At 42.5% G+C, this 15,220-nt stretch overlaps 1 protein-coding gene across 20 annotated transcripts in view; it reads right to left on the reverse strand.

The window, feature by feature from the left end:
- Positions 1-15,220, reverse strand: part of HDAC9 (histone deacetylase 9) — a 777,497-nt gene that overhangs the window by 458,743 nt on the left and 303,534 nt on the right. For 14 of the 20 annotated variants that reach the window (XM_056800543.1, XM_007505411.3, XM_056800542.1 and 11 more), the window contains exons 7-8: positions 10,237-10,368; positions 2,709-2,827 (exon numbers count right to left, since the gene is read on the reverse strand). In XM_056800543.1, the coding sequence (XP_056656521.1) occupies positions 2,709-2,827; positions 10,237-10,368 (251 nt within the window). The remainder of the gene's footprint in view (positions 1-2,708; positions 2,828-10,236; positions 10,369-15,220) is intronic. The other 6 variants (XM_056800544.1, XM_056800546.1, XM_056800557.1 and 3 more) reach the window with 1 other exon arrangement.

Below are 15,220 nucleotides of genomic sequence, written 5' to 3' on the forward strand. Positions count from 1 at the left end.
AATAAGCCTTTGAGTGATCTCCAAAAGCTTACTCTTAGTGCCTCCTTTTGTCATCTATAAAAGGAGGTAAAATGTTCCCCACCCTCCCCAGCTTTATCCTGATTCTGGTGTGACTCAAGGAAAAAGCAAAACCTCAAGAACAGGCAAAAACAAGGTTCTGATCTGGTTTGCACTTAAGATGACGTTATTGCTATTAGAGCAAAGGAAAAGCCTCTGGGTCTCAGTTTCCTCATCTTTAAAAGAACGGGCTTTGGTGAGAATGTCTCTAAGGTTCCTCTTAGCCCGGAGACCCCATCGCCACACGAGGTAAAGACAGCCAGGGTCTAATGCCTTTGGCATTTGGGAAAGTTGTATTTTTTTCCTTTTTTGGCCAACTTTGACCACTTTTCAAATTTGTATCCAAGATCACTAGTGTTCGCTTTGACTTTTACGCCTTCTCCTCCAACCCCAACCTAATGACCTCCTTCCTGATGCCATTAGCCCTGAGCAATATTAAAATCACAAGAGTTTGTAGGAGAGAGAAACCGTGTCTCTCTTGGGGTGAATCGGAGATGTTTTTCTTCCTCCCTTCTCCTGCCATTACAACGCTGTAAAACTGCTCTGCCAGCCCTTTAACCTCCTCTGCATCCTTCCTCATCTTTCAAATCAGAGATGAGGGGAAGGGGGCAGGACCTTCTGTCCCCTGCTGAAAGGCTAGTCTCTGGGATGGGAAAGAGGCCACCTCATCCTTCTTTTCGCTTTGGAAAGCATGTCAGAGCTCTAAAAGGCCTGGCATCTGCACATCTCAGTCATTTATTTGGGGGAGAACCAGAAGAGATCCTGGACGTCATCTTGTCCTGTATTGCCAATAGTGCTCTCATAGGGCTGTTCACTGATGAGCACAAGCTCGATTCTTGGCATCTAATTTTCTTCATACTCTATTTTCCTATTGTTGCAGGTGGGTAAACAGCCTGAACATGTGTCTAAACGATACCACTTTAGAGGAATGGAATGGAATTCCTCAACTGGCCTTGAGACTACACTCATTATGGGGACCTGACAAATACATATCCTCACCTGCTTTGGAGCCCGCCATCTTTGAGAAGTTCAATGGTTGGCCCAAAGTAATCTAGACAATACGTGTCGGGGGGCAGAGTCTGAACTCATCTTCCTCTTCCCAAAGCTGACTTTGTGCGCGGTGCGCCATCTCCTCTCTTGAAGGAACTTTCAGAGGAGTTCATTAGAAACCTTGTTTCCCCTTCCAGAATGCTGCATCCACATGGGACATATTGAACTGTGTTGTAGTGAGGAACCCCTACACAGAACCAATGCCAGCTAATGCGACAGCAAGGGAGAGACTGTCTGTCGATGGAAAGGATTCATCGACTCAGTGTGTGACATTTCCCAGACCATTTCTGTCCAATACGTCATTCACTGACTGTTTTCTCTCACGCCTCCAGCCCAACAATTCTCCACAGCTTCCGTGTTTCTCATCGATGAGCCAGATTCTAACACTCTTTGCTGTGTTCTCATTTTCAGACTGATTCATGAATTTCAATGAAATATTAGATTTGGGGAAAAAATGTGTGTCTATTGGTTCTAAGGAATGGTATGACACATGCTCTCTGCTCCTAGAGGCCAGGTGAGGGGCTTTGGAGGAGAGAAGGTTACTTACTCAGACAAGGTCTCATAGTCACTCAGTTCTACTTAGCTCTATGCGATTCATTTTTTATTGGAAGAAGGGATAAATGACCATGCCATTAAAATGATGTAAAACATCAATAGAATACATGTATGCTCACAGGTACAGTTATGTACATGTACACACGTACACACACACACACACACACACACACACACACACACACCAGTTGGACTGAAAAGCCATCATTTCCCCAACTGCCTTTGGAGTTGTTTATTCCATAGACAGGAGTTACCACAGAGTGAGCGCCATATTTAATGTTCAAGTGATACTCCTCACGTATCCCGCCATCACTCAACATCAATTTATTGATGATTTAATTTTGATATCCTGCAGTCCCTGAACACCACTTTGTAAATGAGAGAAATTCCCTCTTCTCCCCCCTGGGAATATATTTTCTTTGACTAAGGAATAGTCCCCAAAGCTTTATTGGTCATGATCTAGAGGTGAGCCTGGAGTCCCGAAATTATGGAAAAGATCATGACCTGACATCATCTCACTCAAGGCCCAGCCCAACAAACTAAACAAATGTTTATTAAATGCCTACTATGTGCCAGGCAGTGTGCCAAGCTCTGGGGACACAAAGAGTTGGCAAAGGACAATCTCTGCTATCAAAGTGCCACATGGAGGAGCCAACATAGAATTGATGGTACAAATAAGCTATATCCAGGCTTGACTGGAGCTAATCACCAGAGGATGGCACAAGCTTTTAGCATGTAGACAGTGAGAGTTTAGCTAAACCACCTCTTACAGCTCTCACTCAGCAGAGGAAGCCTCCATTCTATAGGAATTAGGAATGGTGCCTTCGTTCTCCATTCCATTTGCTACTTGGCACCACTTTGGAGGGTGGGGACTGCTTCTCTTTTGTCTCTGGATCTCCAGCATCCAGCACAGTGCCTGGAACCTATCAGGTGTGGAATAGATGATGGCTGAAATTCACTTTAATCATTTGAAATCTCCATTGCCAAGGGTATGTATGGCAACAAAGGAGCCAAGGTTGGTTTTAAGCTTTGGAGAGTGAGCTTACCTCTGGGTGCGGAGCAGGTGGCACAAGCAATGTCTCGCTGCTTTCTGCCATGTTGGTGGCAGGTCCATTGCTGGGCGAACTGGGGCCTGACCCAGGAGAACTGCTGCTGACTGAGGACTCTGAAAGCCAGAAGGAAGAGTGAAGTCACTGTGGAGTAAAAGAGCAAGTCTGCATCAAGACACAAAGACACAGAATTTGGTTGTTCAAACTCATTGTCTAAGGGAACAGCCAGCCATGTTGCCTTTGAAGACAACTCTTATTTTCATATGATGTTTGGTTCACAACTTTAAAGCTGGAAGTGTCTTTAGATGTCATCAAGGGCAAGCACTTTACCAAGGAAGACACTGAAGCTCAAAAAAAAATGAATTGCTCAAAGACACATAGATAGTAAATGGTAGCATCAGGATTTGAAGACAGGGCCTTGTGGTCCCCAATACAACATTCTTTCCACTGAACCATATTGTCTTTCCATCATACCAGCTTATTACTTCTGTGATGACCCCAAAATGAGTCCTAAGGCAATCCAAAAACAAAAAGATAGGCTGCCCTGGCAGATAGCCGCTCACAGAGCTCGGGATGTGACCAAAGAAGTTTATTTTGTTTCCCTTTCTTCTGTTGGTGAGAGAGATAAAAATGACAGAGACTGTCCCCTTGTAAAGGTCATGAAAACATTGCATCAATCCATGGGGCCCACCGTCATTCTCATGGTGGTGAATTCTAGTACAGAGGCTTCTGCTACTCACTGCTCTTCATCAGGGACACCCCAAACATCCAAAGACCCATTCTACAGCAATCTTTGTCAGAGGTACCAAAGGAGGAGCCTGCAGCCCTGTCAGCTCATCAGAGGCTGGGTTCTCCTGGTGTCAAACATTAACTCTGTTACTGGGGGCTGAGGGGAAGGGAGGCCTGAGAGCCAAAAGGAAGAAAAGGCACTATCGTCAACATCAAAAGGGCTTTGGAGATGGCTAGATGAACTCTCATGTGGTCCTATCACTCTCTGATAGATTAAAAGCAAAGAACTATGATTTGAAAGAGCCTCTGTGGCCATCTCACCCAACCCAGACCTGAAAAGTAATCCCCACTACATCATGCCCAACAAGGGGACATTATTTGCTTTTGCTAGACGTGCATTGGTGGAGGGAGGCCATTTCACTTTTGCACAATGGATCAATTTTAACTCATTAATCAAAGATTCAGTTGAATTCATGGACCAGGGAATGAATGCCAACATCTTTGTTTTAGCCATTCTGTCAATTAAGACAATTAATCATTTTGGATCAGTGATTCATTCCATCAGTGTGGGGACCTAGTGGAGAAACTCCCTCTATCCATGGAAATCAGCAATGCTCATAAAATGGAGAGCCTTAGATAGTTGTCTGGGGTGATAAAGAGAGAAGAGGACCCCTGTGTGATCTGTGTGACTGACACAGAGCCAGGATGTGCCAGAAACAGATCTTGACCCCTGATCTTCCTGAATTCAAGGCCAGCCACCATGTTGTCAACATCTAAATTGCTTTTTTCCTCAATACTGACTTTTTAAATTTTCTTTCTTGAACTGATCTCGAATCTGGTGGGCCATTTTAGAAGTTATCCCTCATGGTCTTGGACTTTAAATGGATCCATTTTAGCTCTTTTCCAGAAAAGAAAGATGCCCCTTCCTTCTGGCTGCTAACGAAATGATGAGTTAGATCTCAGAAGCCAAGGGGCCAATGAAAATATAAAAGCTCAGGAAATGTTTTAAGAAGGTGAGGATGAAATTAGCTCAGTCCTCTTCCTCATCAAATGAAAAGGCCAGGGAGCCCTCAAACTTCAAAAAAGGACAATCAAATTCCTGACAACGCAAGAAATTTTCCAATTCATCCTCAATTCTAAGAAAGACAACCTAATAAAAATCCAATAAACCTATTTTGGTCCACTCACCTCACCCATTATTCCCACTCTTAATGTTGTTCAGGATTTTAGTCCTATCTGACTCTTGGTGATTCCAATGACTATATATCATGTCAATAGCATCCATCAGATTTTCTTGGCAAAGAGACTGGTGTGGCTCACCATTTCCTCCACCAGTGGATCATTCCCACTATACTTGGTCAATATGCACTATTTAAATTCTGAACTATTTTTTGCCAAGAAAAAACAATTAAATATTTGTATAAAAATAAATATTTGTACAAATAAAAATTTGTATAAAAATTTGTACAAATAAATATTTTGAAATAAAATGACTAAAATGTATTTTTTATGCTACCTAAAAAAAAACAAAGCCTTTTCATTTATTTTTTTTTGCCTTCTCCAATGATCTCTTTTTTAAACCAAGGCAACATCTATTCCTTGTCTAGTCCACAAAAGCCTAATTAATCCTTACTTTTCTTTCCTTTTGCCACACATCAGTCCTGTACGTATAAGCCCCCAATTCATTGCTTGACATGTCATTTTCTGTTGTCTTGGGTATGAAACAGTTTAGTTCATTCTCTGGCTGCCTGAAATCTTTTGGGGATCACAAGAATGGATTCAGAGCTAGAAGGGACTTAGAAGCCCACTGAATAAAATATTTTCCTTTTACTTGATGATACTGAGGGAAATATAGTAAAATGATGTGCCCAGGGTCACTCAACTAATAAGCATCTGAAGGCAGAATCTGAACTCTGGACTTCCTGACTCCAGGTTCAGCTCTTTCTTCTGCTCCACTGTGCCCCCTCTATGCTTCTGACTATTGACTGAAGAGTCAAAGCCTTCCCTCCATTCAATGGGGGAAATAAATGTGATATACTTCTGCCCCAGGGGGAAGAGAATGTTTAAAATCATCACAGTAGGTAATTCTACTTTATCAATCGCATTTTTTATCCTCAAACTCTGTCAAGACTCTGTGCCTATGTGCTACTCTGAAATAGCCAATATTCTCCAGCTTAAAACTCCTTAACCCAATCACCCTTCTCTGAGAAGCTGCTCTGAGCCCTGACAATTCCCAACAGTCTTTGGCCCAAAGCAATAAAACCTAAAATAGAGTTTATTACATTTACACGGATGTGTAAATCTACGTGAAATGAGCACCAAGAAATAATGTGCTTAGCAAACATAGCCTGGTAATATATATGGTGCTGCTCTAAACAGGGGCTACATATCCCTCGAAATGGGACTGATGGGAAAACCAGAGGCAGTCTACAAACATTCCCCAAATAGTCACTATTATACTCATTAGAATTCCTAATATATTATTATCATTATTACAGCTAGTGCTGCGATTGCCCCTTAAGGTTTTCAAAGCACTTTACATGTTAACCCATTTGATCTTTTGCTGACTTCATCCTTCTATTGTCTATATTTTATAGGTCCTTGCTGCTCCCGCATTTGAGTATGGGTTTGCTATTCCCCATCCCCCTATATTTGAGTGTAAGCTCTGTGTGTAGGGACCATTGCATTCTTGCATTTGGCCTAGGGTCTTGTATATAGTAGGTACTTAATAAATGCCCAGGTCACCTAGAAGACCAGAAATCCAGAGCTGCCAGTTTTCCTCAGCTGCCTGTGTGAAGGGGAATAGAGTGTGACATCGAGAAAGGGCAAAAAGAGCCAGGCTTTGCAAGGCTAGGTGAGGAAGTGGTGGTCTCTCCTAACGTCAACAAGGAAGCAACCAAAGAATCCTGAAGAGTAAATAGAATGTCAAGCTCAGAGCTGTGTAATGGGACAAAGAGGATGGATCTGATATAGAAAAAAGAAGAATCTAAGAAACCAATTAGATCATCTGGATAAGAAGTGAGGAGGACCTGAATTAGGGTGGTGTCTATATGATTGGAGAAGAAATAGATCCAAAAAAAAACGCCCAAGTACAAATCGGCCAATTATTAATTATAGACCTGAGATAAAATAAGGGCCAAGGATAATTCCAGTTATAAACTGGAGGGAGGGAAGGAGGGAAGGAGAGAAGGAGGGAGAGAGGGAGACAGGGAAGGAGGGAAGGAAGGAAGGAAGGAAGGAAGGAAGGAAGGAAGGAAGGAAGGAAGGAAGGAAGGAAGGAAGGAAGGAAGGAAGGAAGGAAGGAAGGAAGGAAGGAAGGAAGGAAGGAAGGAAGGAAGGAAGGAAGGAAGGAAGGAAGGAAGGAAGGAAGGAAGGAAGGTCCACTGAAGCATACTACCCACCTCTTGTGAGGTGTCTTAAGATGAAGAAAGACATTCCCTTACAAGGCTGTGTGGATGAATTTATCTTGCTTAAATTTTTTTGTTAAATTTTAATTTGGAGTGGGAGGAAGAGAACAAAGTTTCAATAGTGATGAAGAAGAGGAAGAGGAAGACCAATGAATTATTTTTTTTAAATGTACAGAGGAAGAAAGAGGAAATTCTAAAAGGAATAAAGACAAGTAGAATTCAGGAATGTGCTGAATTGATTCTATACTTAAAAAAACAACAACAACAACGACAGAGATTCCAAGTTTCATAAGCAATCTTCCTTTTATCTTCTATTTTATTTATGGAAATTCTCATGGTATTTTAGTGCTTATTAAGTACAGAGGAAAATGAAATGGTGATGTCACCAAGACACAGAAATATTTGGAACAGAGATGGATTTGGAAGGAAAGAGAATGAGTTTCATTTTGACATGTTGAGTTTGAGGTTCCCATGGGACATCCAGATTGAACCTTCCAATGAGGAAATTTGGCCAATTCCCTTTGTTTCTTTGGCATTCTAATCTCCCCACATTCCTTGGTCCTCTTACCATGAGGTAGAAGATAATTTATGTACTTTTAGCCCAAGTTTCTCCCAAATAGGGTGGATATGGAATCATTCGATTATTTTTCAGTGTTTACCAAATTATTAATTTTTTTTTTACTTTCCACAAGATCTCATTTTAGAAGTAAAGTCTATCAGCCTCCTGGCTCTCAATGTAGACAACTCAGTGCCCCTCAAGAGGAGCTAAAATAAGTTACTAGGAAATGTGAGGTTTATGAAAAGCGACTCAATGTCACTTCAACAAAAGACATAATTAGTATTTAAAGAATGCTTCGAGGTTTGCAAAGACCTTTACACATACCATCTCATTTGAGTCTCACAATAACCCAGGGCTATCATTTCCTCATTTTACAGATGACGTAAATGAGGCTAAGAGAACGAGAGGGTAATGTATGACCCAGGGTCACACATATAACCAGCTTTTCCCACCTTCCATGACAGCAGTCTGTCCACAACAATATCTAACTACTTCATAAAGCATTTATGGTTGGAAATACAGAGTCAGGAAAGAGGAGATCAAGCCCAGGAGCCATGACAGAAGATTTAACGTCTTCATTAGATTATTTTCCTCAACCCCCTCCCCCACCATCACCGCCATGAGCCTTAATGGCCCCATGATGGTGTAATCTTAAAGGAGCAAAAGGAATGTTTGATGAGGACCACAGATCAAGATGGGGAAAATGAGGCCAATGGCCAGGGATGATGGAAAGACTGAGACTTAAGAGGCAGAGAAGGTGGGTTTGAACCTCAGCTCTACTACTTACTCCCCATATGATCCAAAGCAAGACATTGAACTAGCCTGGGCCTGAGAGGGTGAGCAAGACAGGCTCTATGGTCCCTGTCCTTCTCACTTCTAGATCTTTATTCTCTTGATCTCTATGGACTCTTTTAGTTCTAATATCCAGGGGTTCTGGGAATCTATACAAACAGACCCTAGGGAGGATATATTTCAGTCATGGGGCTGAATGACTCCCATGTCTCCAATAAATTTTGCATTTACTAAATCCACTCAGAGAGGGCTGGGGTGAGCTCCATTCTCCCCTGGTGTTACCACAGCCAGACAAGTGAGAAGCAGAACAATTCAAAGGGGAATTTGACTTGAAAGGCCAAGAATTATTTAAAAGAAAAACTAATTTTACCAAATCTTTAATACACCCTGGATAGAAGCCATTGGAAGATTGACTTCAGAGCATTCTTTTCCATTCCTGAAGGCAGCTCTAAGGATGGCTACTAGCAGGCCACAATATGTTAAAGTTATAACACACTCTTAAGAACAACACAGTTGAATTTTGTCTAAATCCTCTATCATTGCAAAATATCACTAATTTAGAATCCCCAACTATGAGTCTGAAGTTCTACTATAATCAAAATTAAGCTCCATTTTTTAAATTCTGCCATTGTGAGATCCTAGGCAAGTCTTTTAACCTCATTGGGTATCAGTTTCCTCACTGGTAAAATGAGGGGTTTGACAAGATGCCCTCTAACGTCTCCTCTAGTTCTAAACGCATTATCCTATGGAACTAGGATGCTTTTTATTTTCCTCAATAATTTTATCTCAAAATATACTTGAGGGCAGCTGGGTGGCTCAGTGGAAAGAATGTCAGGCCTTGAGATGGAAGATTCTGGGTTCAAATCTGGTCTCAGACATTTCCTAGCTATGTGACCCTGGACAAGTCACTTGACTCCCATTGCCTAGCCCTTACCGCTCTGCGGCCCTCGATTGATTCTAAGATGATAGGTAAGGGCTTAAAAAAACAAAATCAAATTGTGTCCTCTTCTTTTAAACCAGATGTCTGTGATATCAATGGTAAACTTTGAACAGGAGCTCTTAACTAGGTCTTTACTTTTCTTCCATTCTGAAAACTGTTTCAATAAAATTGGTTTCTTCGGTAATCCTATGTAGGCTACTTTACATATTTAAAGATGCATTTCTGAAAAGGAGTCCTTCGGCTTTACCAGAATGCCAATGGGGTAAATGACACAAAAACAATTAAAAAGTCTCGACTTTGGAAAACTTGGGCCAACTTGCCAAGGAAATAAGCAAGATGCGGCATTCACGGGACAGAGGAGACGGGCTACAACCAACAAATGAATTTTGAATTGAGTTTTTCAAAGTAAGATATGGTTTGACCCAAGAGGAACTGGCTTGGGGCTTCATGGTCACAGGAAAACTAAGGGGTTCCCACTGCTCATGTTGCCAAACACTTGTGACTGGGGAGGGAGGGCTGTGGAAGAGATCATGCTGTTTTTCTTCCCTTGGCCCCCCTAACCTGGGGCAGGAAGGGGGGGAGCAGATCTCTTAGGGAGAATAAATCCATTGGAGAGCAGGAAAATGGCAAATCTTTCCCCCTCTGTGAAAGCTGACAAATTGTTCTCTCCTGTCCCTCACCCAAGTTCCCCAGTAAACACAGAAAGCCATTAAGGAATTGAGTTCACGTATGGAAGAAACAGTGGTTGGATCCTCCACAATGAGGCTCATTTCCCAGGTGCCCATTCAAGTACGGAGGGGAGGGGGTGGAGGAGGAGAGAGGGAGTCCCTAGACTTTCCTGGGCTCCTCCCTGGTCCAATTTCATTTAAAAAGTTGGCTGGAATTTCCAAATTTCACTGCCTGACTCTGCAGAGATTAAGGTGAGCTTTGGCCTGGCTGCCTTAGACCCGAGCGACACCGAGTTCATCCAGTCCTTCATTTCCTGTTTCACCTCGTTGGCTTTAGTGCTTTTTCATTACAGGCTTTTCTCCGAAATGATGCTCTAGGCAGCAGGCAGGGTTATGCCTGTGAGGGCAAGTGTGTCCCGGCCTCAATTACCTGTCACCTCAAACACTCGTTTCTTGAATGAAGTGACAACATTTCCATCCTTCCGCCTGAGTAGGGGGCTGCTTCTCCTCTCTGTCACTTTCTGTTTTAAGCGGGATCGCACCTTCAAGTTAGGCTCTGAGGCTGGGGATTGAGACAAAAAAAAAATCGATACAAATTTGAAAATCGAGCTCCAGCTGCTTCTCTCTCAAAGGCTCACCAGTTCTCGCATTCTGTCCTCCACCTCATCTTTCTACGCTGGACCCAAAGCCCTAAACTGCTGAAGGCACGGCTTAACAGGCAGAAGGACACACGTGATGGAGGTCAACATAGCAACTACATTTCGCTTTCTAGAATAATAATAATGGTGATAACAGAAGGAACAATAACAACAACCCCAACAAGAACCATAATAACGATTACTATTTCTTGACCCAACTGCAAAGAAAAAGGATTACAGCTATCGGCATGTATGCAGCTCTTGAGGCACACAGACACACCGTGATTGTTTGGATCATCTCTAGGGCTAGAAGAAGCTGCAGAATGAGGCCAGTTCTGGGAATTCTCTTCAGCAGCAAAGTCATAGGAATCGTCCATTTTGGCATTCATGCATACATGTTAAAGACATGCTTATGGGATGGTCTATACATGCATACCCAAGAATACAAATGTAACCGGATATAAAATATAGACATGTGTGTACAAACAGACATGGGAAAGCACATGCACATACATACAGCAGCATACCCATGTACATGCATACACACAGAATATGTGGCCAAGTTTCCACGGGGACCCACATCCTCTAACTCTCTGCATGTCTGTTTTCCTCCAGGGTTCTTTCCTGGCAGATGCTGGGGTGAGTAATGGGTAGGTTAAGAGCCCTGACAAGATTTATGATGTGACATCGTCCTTACTCTTAATTTTCTCAAAGGTGAAACCCAATAACAGTCAACATTGGAGGCCTATGGGATTTTAAAGACCGCTGTCTGACCCGTGGGACTAGGAAGACGCCTCTATGGTCAGAAGCAGACACCTTGGATGGAAAAGGATTTATGGGAGACTCTGGCCACTGGAGTGTTGTGAAATCAGTAGTTCCAAGTCTGAGCCCCTTGGGAGGCTTACGTGTGTGGCGGGGAGGGGGACTGCCCACAGAATGGTCCCCATTAACCAAGACTTATTGCCCAATGGCTATTTTTGCACGGTGAAGAATGAGTTGACCTTCAGAAGGGGCCAGATGTCACATGAAGATCACAACAACTAGAACACATAAGCTCTAGCTTTCTTTCTTGGGGTGACAGCCATTTTGGAACGGTCTCCTGGTTTAGCTATCAAATAGGTAAGGCAGTGGCTGGGCACATGGAGGGCAAGAAAGTGAATCTCTTTCTGTTTCCTCAGATATAAAATAGGGATAATAACAGCCTCCATCTCCTAGTGTTGTCTGGTGTATCAAACACAATACTCAGGTAAAGTGTTGGGGAATCTTAAGCAACTATGTAAATTTGTTATGAATATTCATCCTTATCTATCTGAAAAATCTCTCCACTGATTCCCTATTCACATCTGCTAAAGTAGTGATAGATATAGATATGCCGCAAATACAGGACTGATTATCTTCTGTCCTGAGACCCAGAGGGAACTTGAGAGGGCATCAGTCCAACAACCCCTTCATTGTCAGTATGAGGCACTGGAGAATCAGGATGGGAACACTGGACAGTATAGACGGAGAATTGGAGGGAAGTCAAAGTCCTCTATTCCAAACCCCTCATTTGAAAAAATAAGGAAACTGGCCCAGAGATTTTTAGCTATTTAATCCTGGGCAATGAATGCTTCAGCCACTCATGGCTTTAGTTTCTTCACCTGAAAAATGAAGGGCTTGGCCTCAATGTCTTATGAGGTTTTTCGGTCATCTGATCCAATGATCAAGTTACTTCCATGGATGGAGTAGCACAGAGAAGTTTCCACCTTGGTTTGCTCCCTCAAAATAGAGTACTATCCATGCTACACCACACTGGTTGAATTGTTGGACATTCCCAGTGGATGTGACTCAAGACAGCTATTTCTATACGCTCCAACCCCAACATGTAAGTCATGGAAAAGTACCACATCACTTTTAATACCACCTATGGACTAGCCTACACCACAGGACCATGGCTGTGGAACCAGCTAAAGCCTCGTGAGCATCATTCTAGACCAACTCTTTCATTTTATAGAGAAGGAAACTGAGATCTAGAGAGAGGAAATGATATGTCCTGGGTGATCCACTGTGTGATCAGAGCACATGTTGGAACTCAGGTTTTTGGACTAGAGATCTAACCCTCCCTCTCCCTACTTTTCCAGGAATCCCTCTCCCCAGGTTCTTGAGGAGCTACTTTAGAGATGGAGAGTTTCCCAGTATTTTAAAGGGAATTCCACTCAGGCATAACAAGGTCTTCCTCTAAAGATTTCAGCCACATTTTGTTGATGACTCAACTACATTCCAAAAGTTAAGACCTGCTCAATATTCAAAGTGTGTTGTGTTTCTCAATTCAAAAGTATTGCTTCTCCAGGAGTTCTGCCTCCACGAAATTGGTTGCCAGAAGCAATTTCCTATTTTCTCCCTTCTGTAATCATAGAGAAGCTATTAAAAAAATCATTTTTCATTCAGTCTTTGGGGGTGTTTACCATCACTGTGTTTTCCCAGAAGTTGTCTCTCTCCTAGGATTTAATCATCTCTGCTGTTCAGATTAATGAGAATTAGGGTCAAGTCTCACTTGCCTCCCCAACAAATCATACACTCATTGGATCAGAGGACTGAAAAACTTCATAAGACATTGAGGCCAAGCCCTTCATTTTTCAGGTGAAGAAATTAAATCCATGAGTGACTGAAGCATTCATTGCCCAGCATTAAATAGCTAGAACTCATCTGAATCAGGTTGTGAAACCAGATACCTACTGATGCCAAGGGCAGGGCTCTACCCACTATACAATACTACCTTTTGGTCACTGTGAACTCTTGGTGCATTGTTAGGATATCACAGTCTGATGAAAGAGATGGAGGATAAAATGGATCAATATAATCCTCAAAAGACACCAGAGTAAGGAGTGTGATGCTAGATGGTTTAAGATGGCCTCGGTTCAACTCAGTGTAGCCTGCCTTAATTGACCACCTACTATGTGAAAGGCATAGAAGCTACAAAGATGAGAATGAAAAAATACCCCTGCCCTAAAAGATCTTATGTGCTACTGCAGGAAATGTATTGAATGCAAATAGAAATTCATTTCTAAAATAAGTAAGTGTAGGATGATTTGTAGAAGCAAATAAGAATTATAAATGATTGGAAAACTTAAAACATTGAAGTAAGCAGAAGATGATTTGAAGGAAGGGAAACAAGTGAATTTTATGAGACTTAGGCTGGGTTGAAGTCAAAGCAATATGAGAGTTTAGAAAAGAAAGACAGACCTGTGTAGACAGTGGATTAGGCATATAAAACCCAAGGAGGAATTCCAAAGAAACAGGAATGGCCTCACTAGACTGAGAGTCAAGAAATCTCAGCTTTAGTCCCAGGTCTATCCTTGGTTGGTTGATCCTGGGCCAAGTTGAAAATCTCACTGAACCTCCAATGTACTGAGTTCCCTCCATAATAGTTCCAACCAAATAATAGTAAATCACAATCTATGTTGAGGACACCAAGAGGAAAAATGGCACCATTGGCAAAATACGCGGAAGTTGGGATGAGGAGTCAGTTTTGAAAGGGAAGAGAAAGAGAAGGAATGGGTTGCTGGACCCACCGGAAGACACCGGAACTTTTCCAAAACCATCCTTTAGAGGATTGTTGTGAGGGTTGATAGCAACAAAAATGAAATCTGGAAGGGACTTCAGAGCACCGGGTCCAAATTCTGCATTTTGCAGATGAATAACCCGAGGCCTTGCCCAAAGCCGCGCAACCATGCTTTCAGAGACAAGTCCTTTTTCAGAATCAGGGCCTCTGACTCCAGAGTCAACACTCTGAGACCAGGGGTTCAGTTTGGGGACATGATGAGGCTCAAAACAATCAAAAGGCTAGTTAGGAGATACCAACTGAAAGAGGATCCAGGAACCTTCAAGGACAGCAGTTTAGACCTGAAGTCGAAGGAATGACTAAGGACCCAGACAGTAAAGATGACTTGGTATATTTTAAGGCTCTAAGAACCAACGACTCCAGACCTAGGAACTGGAAGTCATTCAATAGACTGTATCTTTCCTTAAAGGTCCTTGTTTACTATCGTCTCCTCCATGCAATCTTCTCTAAGGTCCTCACCACTCCACTACATTTTCTCCAAATGAAACATCCCCAGCACCATTAACTGATCCTTCCCATTCCCTTCACCATTCTCTTCTGTGCACATTTCTCCTTGTCCTCCACTGTTCCTAAAAGCGGGGTGCTCAGGACTCAACATCATACGCTGCCCCTGCAATGAGGCAAGCTGACTACTGCAGGACCACTACTTCTACATTTGGAACACGATGTTTTTCTCAACATGGCATTACCTTTCCTGACCTTGCTGTGACACTGTTCAGCTATGCTGCCCTTGTGGACTTCTAGAACCCCGAGAACTTCTTCATAGGAACTCTTTCTAGTTAAGTGAAATGTTCTTCAACGGATCTTGGTGAAATTGATGCTTTTTCAGCCCAGATTTCTATGCAGATAAGGAAGGAAACTTGGAAGAGATGGAAGGGCAGAGAGTGAAGTATCTTCCACATTGCAGGGAAGAAGACAGAGAGGGACCAGCATGAAACTGGACTTTTCATTAAGCTTGGATCAATATGGAAAACACAATTAAGTCTGTTTGTTTCTGTTCAAGACCAACAAACCAAGCACAACTGGAAAGGAAGAGGAGGAGAACACCCAAGGGAAAAAGCGAGTGGGCAGAAGCTAAGAGAGTTTAACTGCTTTGTACATGGTTCTATAGGAAGAGGGTGGGACTCCAAATAAAGAAGATCTGTATTAGATTCAAATCCTGTCTGCTGGTGCCT

The sequence above is a fragment of the Monodelphis domestica genome, chromosome 5, assembly GCF_027887165.1.
Source record: "Monodelphis domestica isolate mMonDom1 chromosome 5, mMonDom1.pri, whole genome shotgun sequence".
NCBI lineage: Eukaryota > Metazoa > Chordata > Mammalia > Didelphimorphia > Didelphidae > Monodelphis > Monodelphis domestica.